General features: G+C 42.6%; 1 protein-coding gene across 1 annotated transcript in view; it reads left to right on the top strand.

Annotated features, from left to right (window-relative positions):
• Positions 1 to 16,311, top strand: part of PAPOLG (poly(A) polymerase gamma) — a 455,976-nt gene that overhangs the window by 302,760 nt on the left and 136,905 nt on the right. Inside the window, exon 14 of the mRNA XM_086927484.1 lies at positions 922 to 1,041. Within this exon, the coding sequence (XP_086783610.1) occupies positions 922 to 1,041 (120 nt within the window). The remainder of the gene's footprint in view (positions 1 to 921; positions 1,042 to 16,311) is intronic.

Genomic DNA, 16,311 nt, shown 5'->3' with positions numbered 1-16,311 from the left:
GCAGTGGATATTCCCATCAACATTTATTTGAACTTTCAGTAATCATTTTTCCGCCCATGGGATCTCTTGGACGCTGGAAAGCCCGTTCCCATTGAACCATAGTTGACAGCTGATCCGTCTTCCTGATACCCTTGGTCTTTTCCAAATAGAACTTGAGCACTCTCAAGATTCAAGGAGTGCAGTGACCGCTCGGCTCGGGTCGTAGGATTTGGAAAAAACGAAGGGAGGGAAATGGACTGATTTTTATGAAACTCAGAAACCACCTTAGGCAAGAAGGATGGACGAGCTCTGGCTGCAATTGTGTAATATATATATTGTTTCTGGGGTCCCTCGCATGGGCGGGAATATTCTAATGCTTATGACTTTGATGAGGATACCCCTGGAAGAGAACTGGGATTACAGGTAAGTAACTAATCCTAACTGTCCATAATGACTCAAAAATGTTCTTCAGAGAAATGGAAAATCCAAGGCTGAAGATATTGGCTGGTGTTGTGATTTCCCTTTTCCTTGCTTCCCCACTTCAAAGGAAGCCATTCATACTTAAGTCTCCCTTTGCATGTCTTCTACATAAAGTAAAAAGGGACTGACCCGGGAAGCTAAGTGCTCCATAGCTACATGTTGTGGTCTTTATGCAACAAGCTCAGTTTCTTGATTGTAGGAGAGATGAGCACCAACCTTTGTTGGTGGTTACTTGGACACTTCTGCCTAATGATTTGAAGACTTCACTTGCCCTTTATCTTTTTGTATCTCTGAGGGCAATTGATCTAGTCCTGACACGCTACATATATAAGTGGGCAACTTGATACACTTTAATATTGAATTCTAGAAGTAAAATGGATGCATGGTATGTGATGTATGCATGTATAAATTGTCTTGAACAATGTAAATGTACTTGCACTGATTTGGTCATTGTCCTTTTAGGATTGGTCTGGTGGAATCAAAAATTCGAGTTCTGGTTGGCAATTTGGAGAGGAATGATTTCATTACTCTTGCACATATAAATCCACAGTCCTTTCCTGTCACGAAGGATATTGGAGGCAGGTAGGTAGACTTTTTTTCCCCTTAATATTCAGCTATGTAAGCAAGGGATTAGGCACCCTTAATTTGAACTCCTAAATTCAATTGCTGACTGTTGCAAGTACAAACCTTCACTGTTATGTGGTTCAACGAATGTAGACCTTATTTACAAATGTTTAAAATCGGGGTACAAGACTGGGACATGAATAAGGTAGGCAGATGGTATTGCAGATTGCACTTTGGTCTGTGGATTAATGGGTTGACTTCTGATTTGAAACTACCTTTTGATTTTTTTTGTGAAGCTATGAATAAATGTTCATTTCAATTGTAATTTAAGTTTGTAAAAGTGTGTGCTTGAATCTGGTGAGGCAAACCACTTCCCTCTTTTAGTTTTTAACTCCCCATCCTCCCTCCAAAACGAAAAGATGATAGTCATTGTAACAAATGTTTGCAAAAAAAGATTAGGCTATATGTATGTGTATATATATATATATATATAAATATATATATATATATATGACCAAAAGACGCTTCTTCTGGAGTGCTGGGACCCGTGGGAGTTGGCGCAAATGCCGGCGAAGCAGTCCGGTGATTCAAATGATTCCAAGGAAAACAGATTAACGTTGCGCTCTCAGGAAAGAGACAAGCGAATCCAAGGTGTAATAGTAGCAGTTTATTACACAACGCGTTTCAGCATAAAAGCCTTGTTCACGTGTAACATCAACACAAGTGACACCGGTATTTAAACATAAGTTTTCGTGCTATATCCAAACAACAACATAAGTGTAGGACTAATCCCCATATGAGAGAGCTAAATGGCAGACATGTTGGAAAGGTCTGAAGGTCCATATAACAACAAATTGTTATCTGCAGTTCTCGCATATATCAAGATACAACATAATCTCAGGGTGTTCTAACCCATACTGGTATCGAGCAAACTAGGATAAAACAATATGCGCTCGTAATCAGTCAACAAAATTAGCACATTTAGCAATATTGTGACTCCACATAAGTATGGCGGACATTTTGGGGTAGTGTCCTCATTATCGCGTTTCTTAAGTACATACAATAGTGTACAAATTAATCAAAGAAAATGATGTGCATAACAATCAATGTAAAATACATAGCATGGGTTTCCGGATGTCAGGAAAATGTAAACAACGCGTAATAGTTGCGTAATAGTCAGGGATCGACCTATAACTTTAGCTGATTAAGTACGGCAGCCTCCCACACAAAATAAACAACAGCACAGTAAAGGCCTGAGTAAAGCTTAAATAAAGCATAACAATCTATGTAAAATACACATTTCACAATTACCTATTATGGCAGGCAAGGAGATAGTGTCATGGAACCTCGGTATTATATTAGTCCAGAACATGTAGCCAAGGTAGTACACAAATTCTTACTTATGCATGATGGGATAAAGTGCGTTAGCTAACCGGCGAAAAATACATCTACAAATCGTGAGTCCCATGGTGCAAAACAAGTGATTCCAGGAGTGCAAAGGAATACTGAGTCTGTGCTGGTGAATTCATAGATAGACCCAACCTTTCCTCCTGTGGAACAAAAGATATAAAACATAAATAAAGTTTCAATGCATGATAAGATTATGTCATGAGACATAAGGCAGAAGAAGAATCATGGTATACGTATAAGCAGCCCAATGGATCAGATGATATGGATACAGTACAGATTATACAATCAGGCACATCATAGCTCCCTGAGGTGACTGGCCAATTCCTCATCCATGTTGAGCCCACCCGGGAATTTGGTCTGGAACTCAATAATGAGTCTGGACTCACGTTGTCTAAGGCTCAAGATTCTGTCACCACCCCTGGGATTTTTGGGAACATGTTCCAATATGAAGAAGTTGAATTCTGCAATATTGGAAAAATGTTTTTCTTCGAAGTGGCGTGCCACAGGGTATTTAGGATCGTGATTCACAATGGCTCTCTGGTGCTCAAGTATCCGTTTTTTGGCAGCACAGCTGGTACTGCCTATGTACCATAATTTACAAGTACATTCTATGGCATAAATCACAAAGGTGGTACTGCAAGTGAAAAACTGGCTAAGTTTTTTGGTTATGCCTGCATATTCAACGGACCCCCTGTATTTGCTATGTTTACAGGCCTTGCAATGCCCGCAGGGGTAGAAACCTTGGAGCCCATGTTCGGTAATCTTGGGGTATAGTGTGATGTCATTTCTGACCACTAGGTCTCTTATGTTTCTGTTCCTTTTGTACGTGATGAGGGGCCGGTCAGGTATATTTTTGCCCAGTACAGTATCAGTTTTCAGGATCCCCCAATTCTTGGAGAGAATCTTTTTGATGCTGGCTGTTTCAGTGTTGAACGTAAGTATGAGCCTGGTGGAATCTTCATTCTCACAAGTCTCTACACTAGGTTGTTGCTCAAGGGTCTGTGATCTCTCTATCTGATTCGCTCTCTCTTTTGCTTTTTTGAGAACCCAGCTGGGGTACCCTCTACTCTCAAATCTGTGTAATATATTGTCCTGTTCTATTAGGTAAGCTTCTTTAGTGTTGCAATTTCTCTTTGCCCTCAGCAGTTCCCCATAAGGTATACTCCATTTGAGTGCCTCTGGGTGGCTGCTGAGGGCGTGGAGAACACTGTTTCCAGCAGTCGCCTTGCGAAACAAAGAAGTACAGATTTTGGAATTTTTGATTTCCACTTGTACATCCAAAAATTCAGTTCGGATGTTGCTGATGTTGCCTGATAGACGGATGTTATATTTGTTGCAGTTTAACTTGGTGATAAAGTTTTCTGCCTCCTTTTCAGATCCTTTCCATATAATGAAAAGGTCATCAATGTAGCGAAGCCACATGACGACCCTTTCAAAGTCTTCTGCTAAGGTGGTACTGCTGCGGATTTCCTGTTCCCAGAATCCCATAAATAAATTAGCAAAACTAGGGGCAAAAGAAGATCCCATAGCAGTACCGGTGATTTGCCTGTAGAGGGCGCCATTGAACTAAAAGATATTGTTGTTCAAACAAAATTGCATCATTTGCATAATCATTTTAGAATGTTCACGATAACATATCGGTCTCTGGCTAAGATAGTGATCACAAGCTTCTAGGCCTTGTTGGTGATTGATTATCGTGTACAATGAATGGACATCCAAAACAATGAACAAATACTCAGATTCCCAAACAATGTTCTCAATCTGGCACAAAAAATCTTTAGTGTCTCTGATGTAACTAGGTAATAAGGTTACATAATCACGAAGGAAATAATCTACATATTTAGATATGTTCTCACTGATGCTGCCAATGGAAGACACTATGGGCCTACCGGGAGGGTTGGTGGCATGTTTATGCAGCTTGGGTAGCAGATATAAAATGGGAAGTTTGGGAAAATCTCTTTTCAGGTAACAATATTCTTCCCAAACCAACAAGCCTTTGTCTTTCCAAGTTTCAAGTAATTCCCAAATGTATGTGATACTTTGGTTGTATATCTCAGTACTAACAGGTATGTAAAAGTTAGTGTCACTGAGTTGTTTATGTGCCTCATCAATGTAAGCCTCCCGATCCAAGATCACAATATTGCCGCCCTTGTCAGCGGGGCGTATTACTATATTGGTATCATCACACAGTGTTTTCAGTGCTTGTTTTTGGGAAAGAGAAAGATTATGTTTGAACCTTCCGTGTTTGCTGGTGTTTTTCTTTTTGCGTAAGTCAACCAAATCCTGGATGATGCATTCGTGGAATGTATCTATATTGTCATGTGGAAGCATGGGCATAAAGGTCGATTTAACCCTAAAGTCAGTTTTAGCCGGTGCATCTTGTGTCAAGTTCATATCATCCAGACATTGTGTGGCACTAATGCTCTGATTATCAGTTTCACAGTCATCAAGATTAGAAATCATAAGTAAAGTGTCAACATCACTAATGGCTAAGCTCGATGAACTGGGTCTGGGATTCCTAGAGTTGTTATGATTCTGACCCAGTCTTTTTAGTTTGTGCCATTTTTTTAGTTTTAGTTTGCGCACAAACTTGAAAACTTCAATTCTAGTGTCAGTGAAATTGAAACCAGTAGAGGGGCAAAAAGAGAGACCTAAGCACAATGTCTTTTTATCAGAATCCGATATTGACCTCTTAGACAAATTAATAACAGTTTTATTTACCGTTTTCAGGTCCATCAATAGTCCTTGTTTGAGCGTGTCTTTTTTGTTCCCACTACGCCCTTTGGTTTGTCGGTACTCCCAACGTTGTCGGATCCTTTTCTTACGGTGATGCAGGAAAATCGACAAAAACAGCATCAAACGGAATTTGCCTCCCCGAAACCGAGAGGACGGGGAAGGGGCAGAGGCCGGGGAAGAGGAGAAACCGTAAGAAAAGGATCCGACAACGTTCGGAGTACCGACAAACCAAAGGGCGTAGTGGGAACAAAAAAGATACATTCCACGAATGCATCATCCAGGATTTGGTTGACTTACGCAAAAAGAAAAACACCAGCAAACACGGAAGGTTCAAACATAATCTTTCTCTTTCCCAAAAACAAGCACTGAAAACACTGTGTGATGATACCAATATAGTAATACGCCCCGCTGACAAGGGCGGCAATATTGTGATCTTGGATCGGGAGGCTTACATTGATGAGGCACATAAACAACTCAGTGACACTAACTTTTACATACCTGTTAGTACTGAGATATACAACCAAAGTATCACATACATTTGGGAATTACTTGAAACTTGGAAAGACAAAGGCTTGGGAAGAATATTGTTACCTGAAAAGAGATTTTCCCAAACTTCCCATTTTATATCTGCTACCCAAGCTGCATAAACATGCCACCAACCCTCCCGGTAGGCCCATAGTGTCTTCCATTGGCAGCATCAGTGAGAACATATCTAAATATGTAGATTATTTCCTTCGTGATTATGTAACCTTATTACCTAGTTACATCAGAGACACTAAAGATTTTTTGTGCCAGATTGAGAACATTGTTTGGGAATCTGAGTATTTGTTCATTGTTTTGGATGTCCATTCATTGTACACGATAATCAATCACCAACAAGGCCTAGAAGCTTGTGATCACTATCTTAGCCAGAGACCGATATGTTATCGTGAACATTCTAAAATGATTATGCAAATGATGCAATTTTGTTTGAACAACAATATCTTTTAGTTCAATGGCGCCCTCTACAGGCAAATCACTGGTACTGCTATGGGATCTTCTTTTGCCCCTAGTTTTGCTAATTTATTTATGGGATTCTGGGAACAGGAAATCCGCAGCAGTACCACCTTAGCAGAAGACTTTGAAAGGGTCGTCATGTGGCTTCGCTACATTGATGACCTTTTCATTATATGGAAAGGATCTGAAAAGGAGGCAGAAAACTTTATCACCAAGTTAAACTGCAACAAATATAACATCCGTCTATCAGGCAACATCAGCAACATCCGAACTGAATTTTTGGATGTACAAGTGGAAATCAAAAATTCCAAAATCTGTACTTCTTTGTTTCGCAAGGCGACTGCTGGAAACAGTGTTCTCCACGCCCTCAGCAGCCACCCAGAGGCACTCAAATGGAGTATACCTTATGGGGAACTGCTGAGGGCAAAGAGAAATTGCAACACTAAAGAAGCTTACCTAATAGAACAGGACAATATATTACACAGATTTGAGAGTAGAGGGTACCCCAGCTGGGTTCTCAAAAAAGCAAAAGAGAGCGAATCAGATAGAGAGATCACAGACCCTTGAGCAACAACCTAGTGTAGAGACTTGTGAGAATGAAGATTCCACCAGGCTCATACTTACGTTCAACACTGAAACAGCCAGCATCAAAAAGATTCTCTCCAAGAATTGGGGGATCCTGAAAACTGATACTGTACTGGGCAAAAATATACCTGACCGGCCCCTCATCACGTACAAAAGGAACAGAAACATAAGAGACCTAGTGGTCAGAAATGACATCACACTATACCCCAAGATTACCGAACATGGGCTCCAAGGTTTCTACCCCTGCGGGCATTGCAAGGCCTGTAAACATAGCAAATACAGGGGGTCCGTTGAATATGCAGGCATAACCAAAAAACTTAGCCAGTTTTTCACTTGCAGTACCACCTTTGTGATTTATGCCATAGAATGTACTTGTAAATTATGGTACATAGGCAGTACCAGCTGTGCTGCCAAAAAACGGATACTTGAGCACCAGAGAGCCATTGTGAATCACGATCCTAAATACCCTGTGGCACGCCACTTCGAAGAAAAACATTTTTCCAATATTGCAGAATTCAACTTCTTCATATTGGAACATGTTCCCAAAAATCCCAGGGGTGGTGACAGAATCTTGAGCCTTAGACAACGTGAGTCCAGACTCATTATTGAGTTCCAGACCAAATTCCCGGGTGGGCTCAACATGGATGAGGAATTGGCCAGTCACCTCAGGGAGCTATGATGTGCCTGATTGTATAATCTGTACTGTATCGATATCATCTGATACATTGGGCTGCTTATACGTATACCATGATTCTTCTTCTGCCTTATGTCTCATGACATAATCTTATCATGCATTGAAACTTTATTTATGTTTTATATCTTTTGTTCCACAGGAGGAAAGGTTGGGTCTATCTATGAATTCACCAGCACAGACTCAGTATTCCTTTGCACTCCTGGAATCACTTGTTTTGCACCATGGGACTCACGATTTGTAGATGTATTTTTCGCCGGTTAGCTAACGCACTTTATCCCATCATGCATAAGTAAGAATTTGTGTACTACCTTGGCTACATGTTCTGGACTAATATAATACCGAGGTTCCATGACACTATCTCCTTGCCTGCCATAATAGGTAATTGTGAAATGTGTATTTTACATAGATTGTTATGCTTTATTTAAGCTTTACTCAGGCCTTTACTGTGCTGTTGTTTATTTTGTGTGGGAGGCTGCCGTACTTAATCAGCTAAAGTTATAGGTCGATCCCTGACTATTACGCAACTATTATGCGTTGTTTACATTTTCCTGACATCCGGAAACCCATGCTATGTATTTTACATTGTTATGCACATCATTTTCTTTGATTAATTTGTACACTATTGTATGTACTTAAGAAATGCGATAATGAGGACACTACCCCAAAATGTCCGCCATACTTATGTGGAGTCACAATATTGCTAAATGTGCTAATTTTGGTGACTGATTACGAGCGCATATTGTTTTATCCTCGTTTGCTCGATACCAGTATGGGTTAGAACACCCTGAGATTATGTTGTATCTTGATATATGCGAGAACTGCAGATAACAATTTGTTGTTATATGGACCTTCAGACCTTTCCAACATGTCTGCCATTTAGCTCTCTCATATGGGGATTAGTCCTACACTTATGTTGTTGTTTGGATATAGCGCGAAAACTTATGTTTAAATACCGGTGTCACTTGTGTTGATGTTACACGTGAACAAGGCTTTTATGCTGAAACGCGTTGTGTAATAAACTGCTACTATTACACCTTGGATTCGCTTGTCTCTTTCCTGAGAGCGCAACGTTAATCTGTTTTCCTTGGAATCATATATATATATATATATATATATATATATATATATATATATATATATATATATATATATATATATATATATATATATAATCTTCTCTTCTTCTGCCTCCCTGTCTCTGCTTTTTGGGACAAAGTTTGGTCATACCTTATCCGCATTTTCACCCTTTCTGTTCCTTTTTCACTCACTATTCTTTTTCTGGGTAGCCTCTCTGACTCTTTAGACCTTCCTGTCCACACACACGGTCTCTTTGATCTAATGATATCCGTTGCATTCCAACACATTTCTTCCAACGAAGTCCCTTACGAATGTCTCCATAAAGGGTTGGTGAAACACTGTCATTTTCACAAACTTGACGTTGCTTTTGCCTCTGCCAATACGTAACACTGACCTTTATTGGCTACCCCATACTACATATTTAGATCCTCTTGTTCTAAAGCAACCTGTACCTATTCGTTCAGAAAATGTTAAACCCCCTTGAATGACTTGTACTCTCTCCTTCTTATTTACTTGTTATATTTTGCAGACCCCTTTGTTATATAACTTTTTATTCTATTTTGTATGATCAATTGCACCATTCGTCTATGACGTAATTATTTTCCAGTGTCACTATTTTGCAACATCATTCTCTCCTTCCCTTTCATTCTCTCTTCCCCTCCCCTTTCCCTCCCTTCCTTCTCCATATCCTTATAAAATGCTTTTTGTTTTTATGTTCATTCACACTAGCAATGTTCACGTTCAAATATTCTTATGTTTTCTTTACCGCTTTTTGCTGATGTCTTTTGTTTTATCATGATTTTCTTCAATAAAGCTTTCAAACATAAAAAAACGTAAGGAATTGAGAATCTTTAAATATTTGGGAGGAGTGGGGTTGTGAAAGAGTGACTGTTTCTACATTTGGAATCTTCATGGTTTTTTTTGCAAAGCTTTAAGGGCAAATACAATTAGAACCAGAGATGTGGTGTTGCTTCATTATTTAGTATTCTGCAAGCGTAATGGGAAGATTAGTAAATGTATGGAACCACCTCCTAGAAAATTTGCTAACTCACCAAATTAAAGGCCTGAGGGAGCAATGGTCCTCAGAGGTGCGGTAAAGTTGAACAATTGATGTCCTCAAAACTCGGACAAGAGATTACAATTGTTCAACTCCTTTTTTTTTTTTTTTTTATACACCTTACTGGACAGAAAATGCCAGGCTGCTAATTGAATGCATTGTGCTCTGTCCTGCAAATTATTAGATTGTGGCCGCCATGTAGTGAGAGGCAGTAGGGCAAATTGTATATTTGGGGATGGAGGGGGGATTACTTCCTTCTCGTACATTGCAAGTGCTTCCAGAACAATTTGCAAGTCCACACACTTAAGATAACTTTACAGTTTAACTTCTCTTCTGCAAGAACAGAATCCAGCTATATGAGGCCTGCTATTTCTGCATTAATATATTTTTCCAAGAAGCATGTTCCTTTTGAGCTCCAGTTATGTCTGAGATGAAGGGTCTCCTGTAGAATGCATTTTTGTGCACTTTCAAAATTCTTGATTGCTCAAGTGTTGTGCAGTTTCACCTTACGAAAGAAACACTGAGCCTGGTACAGTGTTGTCCGGAGCACCTTTAAGCCAAACCATCCTGAAATCGGCTTCTAATTTTTCCTACCATTCAACCAAAATTCAAATCATATTGGAGGCCGTACCATGAAAATGTTTCCTGCTGAGCTACTTTCCAACACACTTTCTAGATACTGCACCAGGACAAGCCAAGGTGTACCCAGCAGAAGCATAACCCTCTTGAAAACAATTACTGAGTCACCTCCTCACAAACCCTCTTATCCAACGCAACTTACAAATTGCAGTTCTATCCACTTCCTTCAGGGTAACAAAACATTTTCCCATACACAGACCATTCCAGATCAGTAGCTGCTCTGCTCACTCTCTCTCAAATCTGCCTATCCCAGTGTTGGATCTTAAACCGTCTCTCACTAACAGACCTTTTCAAAGGCCTCAAATATGATTCCTCTGAAGATTACACCCCATCTTCAACGTTCTTGACTGGTGAAGCCCTCTTCCATTCTCTCTCCATACTTTCCTCAAAAGTAGTTGCATCCTTCTAGAGAAACCTGCTCTTAACCCTGGTAAACTACACTTGGAGGCAAAATTATCAACCCTAATCTCCCCAAATGCCAAAAAGTTTGCAGTTTATGCTGTTACTCTGACAGCCATCATACCAGTAGTGATTAAAGCCTTATTCAGGAGGATCTCAAAAGATCTCTGCCTCTTTGTTCTCATGGACCTCTCCACGGCCATTGGCAGTGAACCATCCCACCCTCATCTCATTGTAGCGTTGAGCAGCCAAGTAGATAAAAGTCTCCAACCAGTGCTGATGTATCCTTATTAGATTGAAGTGCTTCAGAGTTTCTGAATTTTCCAATGCACTTCCTTTCTTATTCTGTAGTGTTTTCTAGCAAAATAGGAGATATTCTATCGATCTGCCCTGAAAAGAACTGCCATTCCCAAAGTCAGTGCATTTGGAGGGTGTCTCGACCTACTTGCCAAACACTGGGTCAGTGTGCACCAGAGGCACCGATGTTACCTCCAGTTTCATAAATGGGCTGTCTATACACAATCAACCTACCCTACGGACTCACTTACTGAAAGTACAGTAGCTGTACTTAGTTTTAGCAATTGGGTTAAAAGGAGTCATTGGCCGATATTCTTGCCAGTGGGCAGAATTGTGAACTCATTACAGTTTTGGGCAGTTTTTTTTTGGGCTAGCGTTCACATTGATGGGTTGCTTAGGGTCAGTTTCCTAATGATTATCTGGTTGCCAAGTGCATCTGTTGCTGAAATGTAACCACTCCATTTAACAAAATGTTACTAGATAACCAAATAAAGGAAGCTTAAGTTAAACAAACTAATTTGCATAGTTGTGTCATTTCTTCTTGCGGATGTCCGAGAAATGTAGTTACTCCTTTCGCTGGCAGTGGTGTGCCATAATATAATTTAAAAAAAACTTGTTCTTTCTCTGTGCAAAGCAGCTGCCCTTGTCGTACATTTGCAAAGGACAGGAGCCTTTTTTGATACTCTACTAAATTGGAATGTTTAGGGTGGAAATGTTGTTCCTGTTTCTCATTTTCCTTCTTTGCTCGCTCCCATCACTATATTACACAGGTTTATCGAAAGTGTAAACTTAAAAGAAAATGTTGTACGCTAGACATTTAATCCGTATGCAGTCAACCAGTTCAATGTTTTTTGTGGATTCAGCCATCAAGTTTTGTATCCCTTCGCAGCAGTCCTCTATTGTAGAATATAGTTTTCATTGATTGGTGGTTTTAGGAAGCTGGCTCTGTATATGCTATACCAAAGTATGGTATAGTGTGCACTGTCCAGTGGATCCCCAGAGGCTTAGATGCTAAAGTAGATAATACTAAAAGCTCTATTTGTGATAGTGTGTTCTTGCAGTTAGGCTTATCAGAGGGCTGTGTTAAGCATTTATTGTACACACTCAGGCAAATGATTGCACACATTTAAAGACTGAATCCAGACCTATTAATTTGTATGAAAGTTATTACTTTATTTTATTCTTAGAACCAAGAGGAACTCTGTTGCAGGTATATAACAGTTTAAAAGTAGTAGTACTTTTAAATTGCATTCGGAATGATTTTGCAAGGCAGTTAACAATTGACTGTAGTAAAAATACTTGAGTGATATTGAGCAGTAGAACTTTGCAATACAAATAGGTAGACTTTTGTATGACATAGGATGAGTATGAAATTAAATCCTATAGTAGTAAAACAGTGTTCTGCATTAGCAGGTAAGTACTCTACTTACAATTCCAGTCTTCAGGGATTTAGACCAACACTGGGCAAGGGTCAGTTCAAGGAAAGCACTGCACCGGGGTGGCTGGGTGCAGAGGTCACTGGGCCCAATGTTAGTTAATGAAGACTGGCAGTACCTCAGATGCAAGATTTGCAGGTAGGCACCCTTGATTTCAGGGCACAGGCCCCAGGGGTTAAGATCAGCATGGGGGCAGAAGGCCGCACCAAAGCTACACCACCCCCACCAGCAGCACAGAGGTGGCCAGGTGTAGGGTGCAAATTCCACTTTGGGTGCCCAGTGCTTTTCAATGGGGAATCTCAGTTGCAGAAAGGCTGCAGGCTCGTGCCAGGAGGCTGGATGAAGGTGACCACCGGCTGGGCAGGTAAGTTGGAAAGTTAAGGGACACTTGGGCACTGTCTGCTGGGCTCCACAGGGCAGAGGATGAAGGGGTGTCTTTTGGGTTCGGGTGTACTTTACCAGGTGGTGGGGGGCCTGCATGTTGAGGCTGCGGGCAACTTTGTGGTATCCAGGATAGATCAGCTACCGATGGATACTAGGTCTGTATCATTCAGGAGACTACACAGGACAGGTGAGCCATGGAGTTATGGAAGCATGGTCCTCGTGGAAGTCAAGGGTGCGGATGCGCTCTCACCACCCCCAATCAATCCACATTGAGATGGCCGAGCTGAGGTAAGTCCCAAAAATTACAAAAGCTTGAAGTCCACACTCTGCTTCTTGACGTCCCGCCACTAGCACCTTTTGGAGTCGCATGACTCCCCTGTACCTCCAGTCTGCGGAGCAACTCCACAGAGTGGGCTCCTGCAGGACTTCTACCTGAGCAGACAGCCACAGCAGACAACTTGAATCAGCTGAAAGAGGACAGAAAAATCTTCAGTACCCGATCTGTTCCTGCTAGAGCGCCTTTCCGCCCCAAATATTCAAGGTGGCTGCCATTCGGAAGCCTGTTGGCGGATCCCTCCATACACAGACCCTGTGCCACTCTACCTGCTCCCGAGGTCGCTCTCTCCCTCCCTTGAGAATGATGCTGTCAGCTCCAGGCCTAGCGCAATGTTCAATGCACTCTGCAGTGCAGAGACACACAACCTGCCTGAGCCTCTTCGCTGGATCTGATGGTTTAATCAGTTTCTGTAGCTCAACATTTGGACAACGCTGTTTTAGTTTTTCTGACCCAGAAAGCCAGAATCTGATGCAGACTTCTAGCTGCAAATTCCTTACCCTAGAATATTCCTCAAGTGTCATACTGGATCCATAAAATCTTGAGCTGTACCTCTGTACACCGGTTGGTGGTGCTGCTTAGCATCATGCGCGTCTGCGCTGGTTGTAACTTGCATAGTGCCCATGTAGGTGCCACCCCTGGGGGCTTAAATCAGTTCTTTTCTTTCCATGCCATCCATGCAGATCTGAAGGAGCTAATTTAGTAATTTGTTTGCTGAGCAGTGAAACCCTAGAAGTCTGGGAGTGTGCTTTGAAGCTTCGGATTGCTCTGCCCAGGACAACTTGCACCACTTCAGGTCCCAGTTGCATGGAAGGTCCCAAGCTCGATCGGAGTCATTCCCTTAGATTGTCTAGGTCAAAACCTTTTGTAAGTTTTATAAGAAGATGAAGTGTTCTCACTGCGCCAGTCCAAGTCATCAGACGAAGAAAAGGAACAACACCACAAGTCTAGGCCTGCTCCCCCACCCCCTCATAAGTTGCCTGGGTCTGCGCCACACCTCCCAGAATTTCCCGAAACCTCTCCTATTGAAAGAAGCCATCACTGATGTCCAGCTTGGTGCCTGGGCAAAGCCCTGCACTGGCGCTCCTGTGCACAGGGCGATGCCCACCGCCCCGCTCCTGGGGATCCAGATTTTCTCACCCAGCACCCCCACCCTTAAGTGTCTGATTGTTCAGGCCTCCATGTCCAATGTTAATCCCAGTGTTCCCTACCATGCCACCAGATGGGGAATAAGAGGCTGGACAACTTTGGTGAGAGGGTTTTCTTTTCCACCCGCCTTGCACTGCGGTCCATTATCAGTGTGCCTCTGGAGCCAGTATACCCACACAGTTTGGGACTTGGTTGCCGAAGTGCTGCCCATGGTCTCTTGAGGAGCCTGAGCCATCCTGACCCAGGCTATTGCAGATGACGGCAACACAGCAAAGTTCACTGCACATTGGACACAAGACTCTCTGGGTAGAGCAATTGCTTAGTCAGTGGTGCTTCGGCACCACTCCTGGCTGAGATCAAATGACTTCTTATTGGAAGTCCAGGCATCCCATTTGAGCATTCCCTTCGACACTTACCAGTACGGCAACAAGGCAGATTTGGTGTTTGAGCGCTTCAAAGACCGTAGGGTAACCTCCTGGTCGTTGGGGACTCCCCATCCTCACTCTGACTTCTGCTGCTTCCATGGCTATGGTAGGGCTACCAGCCACATTAATTTCAACCCAGCCACCACAGCCAGCAGGCTATCCAGTCCTTTCCTGAATGCAGCCGTCACAAGCCTCGATCTGCCCTGTCTGTCATCTCACCGGCAGTCGCAGCCTCCAGAGCACTTTAACATTTCCCTCACAGCATCGTGGGCAACAGGTTGACTTTTGAATCCGGCACCTCCTGCCCTGCAATGCAAACAGTCTAGCATTTCACACAAGTGGGTGCTCCAGATTGTTCAGTGGGGTTATGCCCTTCCATTCTTGGAAACCCATGCTACAGTCATTAGATCGGCAGTCTGAGGATCATCTTGTTGCATCAGGCAGTGCAGGCTCTTTTGGCCAAAGGGGCCATCGAGTGGGTGCAAATATTGGAGTTAGGTCATGTTTCCATTCCCTCTACTTTCTGCTGCTGAAGGACTATTAGATCTGCTCACTTTCAATTACTTCCTGAAAAATGCTCAGTGGCCGAGGTCCTACCTGCCCTGGACCCTGGAGACTGAATGGTAGTGCTGGATTTGCAGGGTGCGTATTTCCATGTACCTATTCTGCTGATAAGATGCTACCTCCTGTTCACAACAGGCCACAAGTACTTTCGTTTGCGGTGCGCCCCTTTGGCTTTATCAGCTCCCCTTGGTATTCACAAAAGTGGTTGTCAGAGGTTCCAGTCTCCCCCTACCTTGATGATTTGCTGTTGCAGGGTTTGTCCTAGGCAGGCGCTGCCCACCTCCAGTCTACTGTGGACCTCCTGCATTTTTTTTATAAACATGCCAAAGTCTCACAGGACTCCCGCAGACGCTCCCTTTCATCTGTGCCATTTTTGACAAAGTGCATTCCAAGCCTATGCTCTGGTCAGGAATCCAGGATATTCAGGCTGTAATTAAGAAGTTTCAGCCTCTATCCTGAATTTTGGTGAGACTAAAGCTGCTGTGGTCTATGGGCCTCCTGCATCCTGCGGGTAAAGCATACCTTGCTGGCATATGCAGGGCTCTCCAGTGGGGTCTAAAAGCCCAGTGGAAGCAGTATCAGTAGAATCTCTGACCTGCTCCAGATATCAGAGAGAACTTCAAAGGATCTGCAGTGGTGGCTAAAGAACTGTGATTTGACTCATAAGCAACCCCCTCAGTTACCCACCCAGATTTCAGTGGTGACAGATGTCACGTTGGGCGGCCATCTGGGAGAGGTGGATATCAGAGGACTGATCTCTGGCAGAGCCTCAGCTCTGCAGCAGCCTGTTGGAGTTCAGAGTGATTCGCTTGGCATTGAAATACTACTTTCCATCATCCATGGGGGGCAAGGGGCTGGTGGTCTTGGAACCTGTGCTTGGAATCCCTGCACCTCTCAACATGGCTGGAACATCAGAATCTATTCCTGGCTTTACAACACCTGGCTGGATCATTGAATGCCAGTGCGAACAAACTTCGCTGTTGATGCTTTGCAGAACATGAATAGTGGTGCCACCTACAGGTGGCACAGGGTCTCTTTCGTGAATGGGAAGAACTATGGTTGGATGTATTGGCCACTGGTAAGAATGCAGAATTTCAGCATTTATC

The sequence above is a fragment of the Lissotriton vulgaris genome, chromosome 6 (assembly GCF_964263255.1).
Source record: "Lissotriton vulgaris chromosome 6, aLisVul1.2, whole genome shotgun sequence".
Classification (NCBI taxonomy): domain Eukaryota; kingdom Metazoa; phylum Chordata; class Amphibia; order Caudata; family Salamandridae; genus Lissotriton; species Lissotriton vulgaris.
This window is presented reverse-complemented; position numbering and strand designations above follow the sequence as displayed.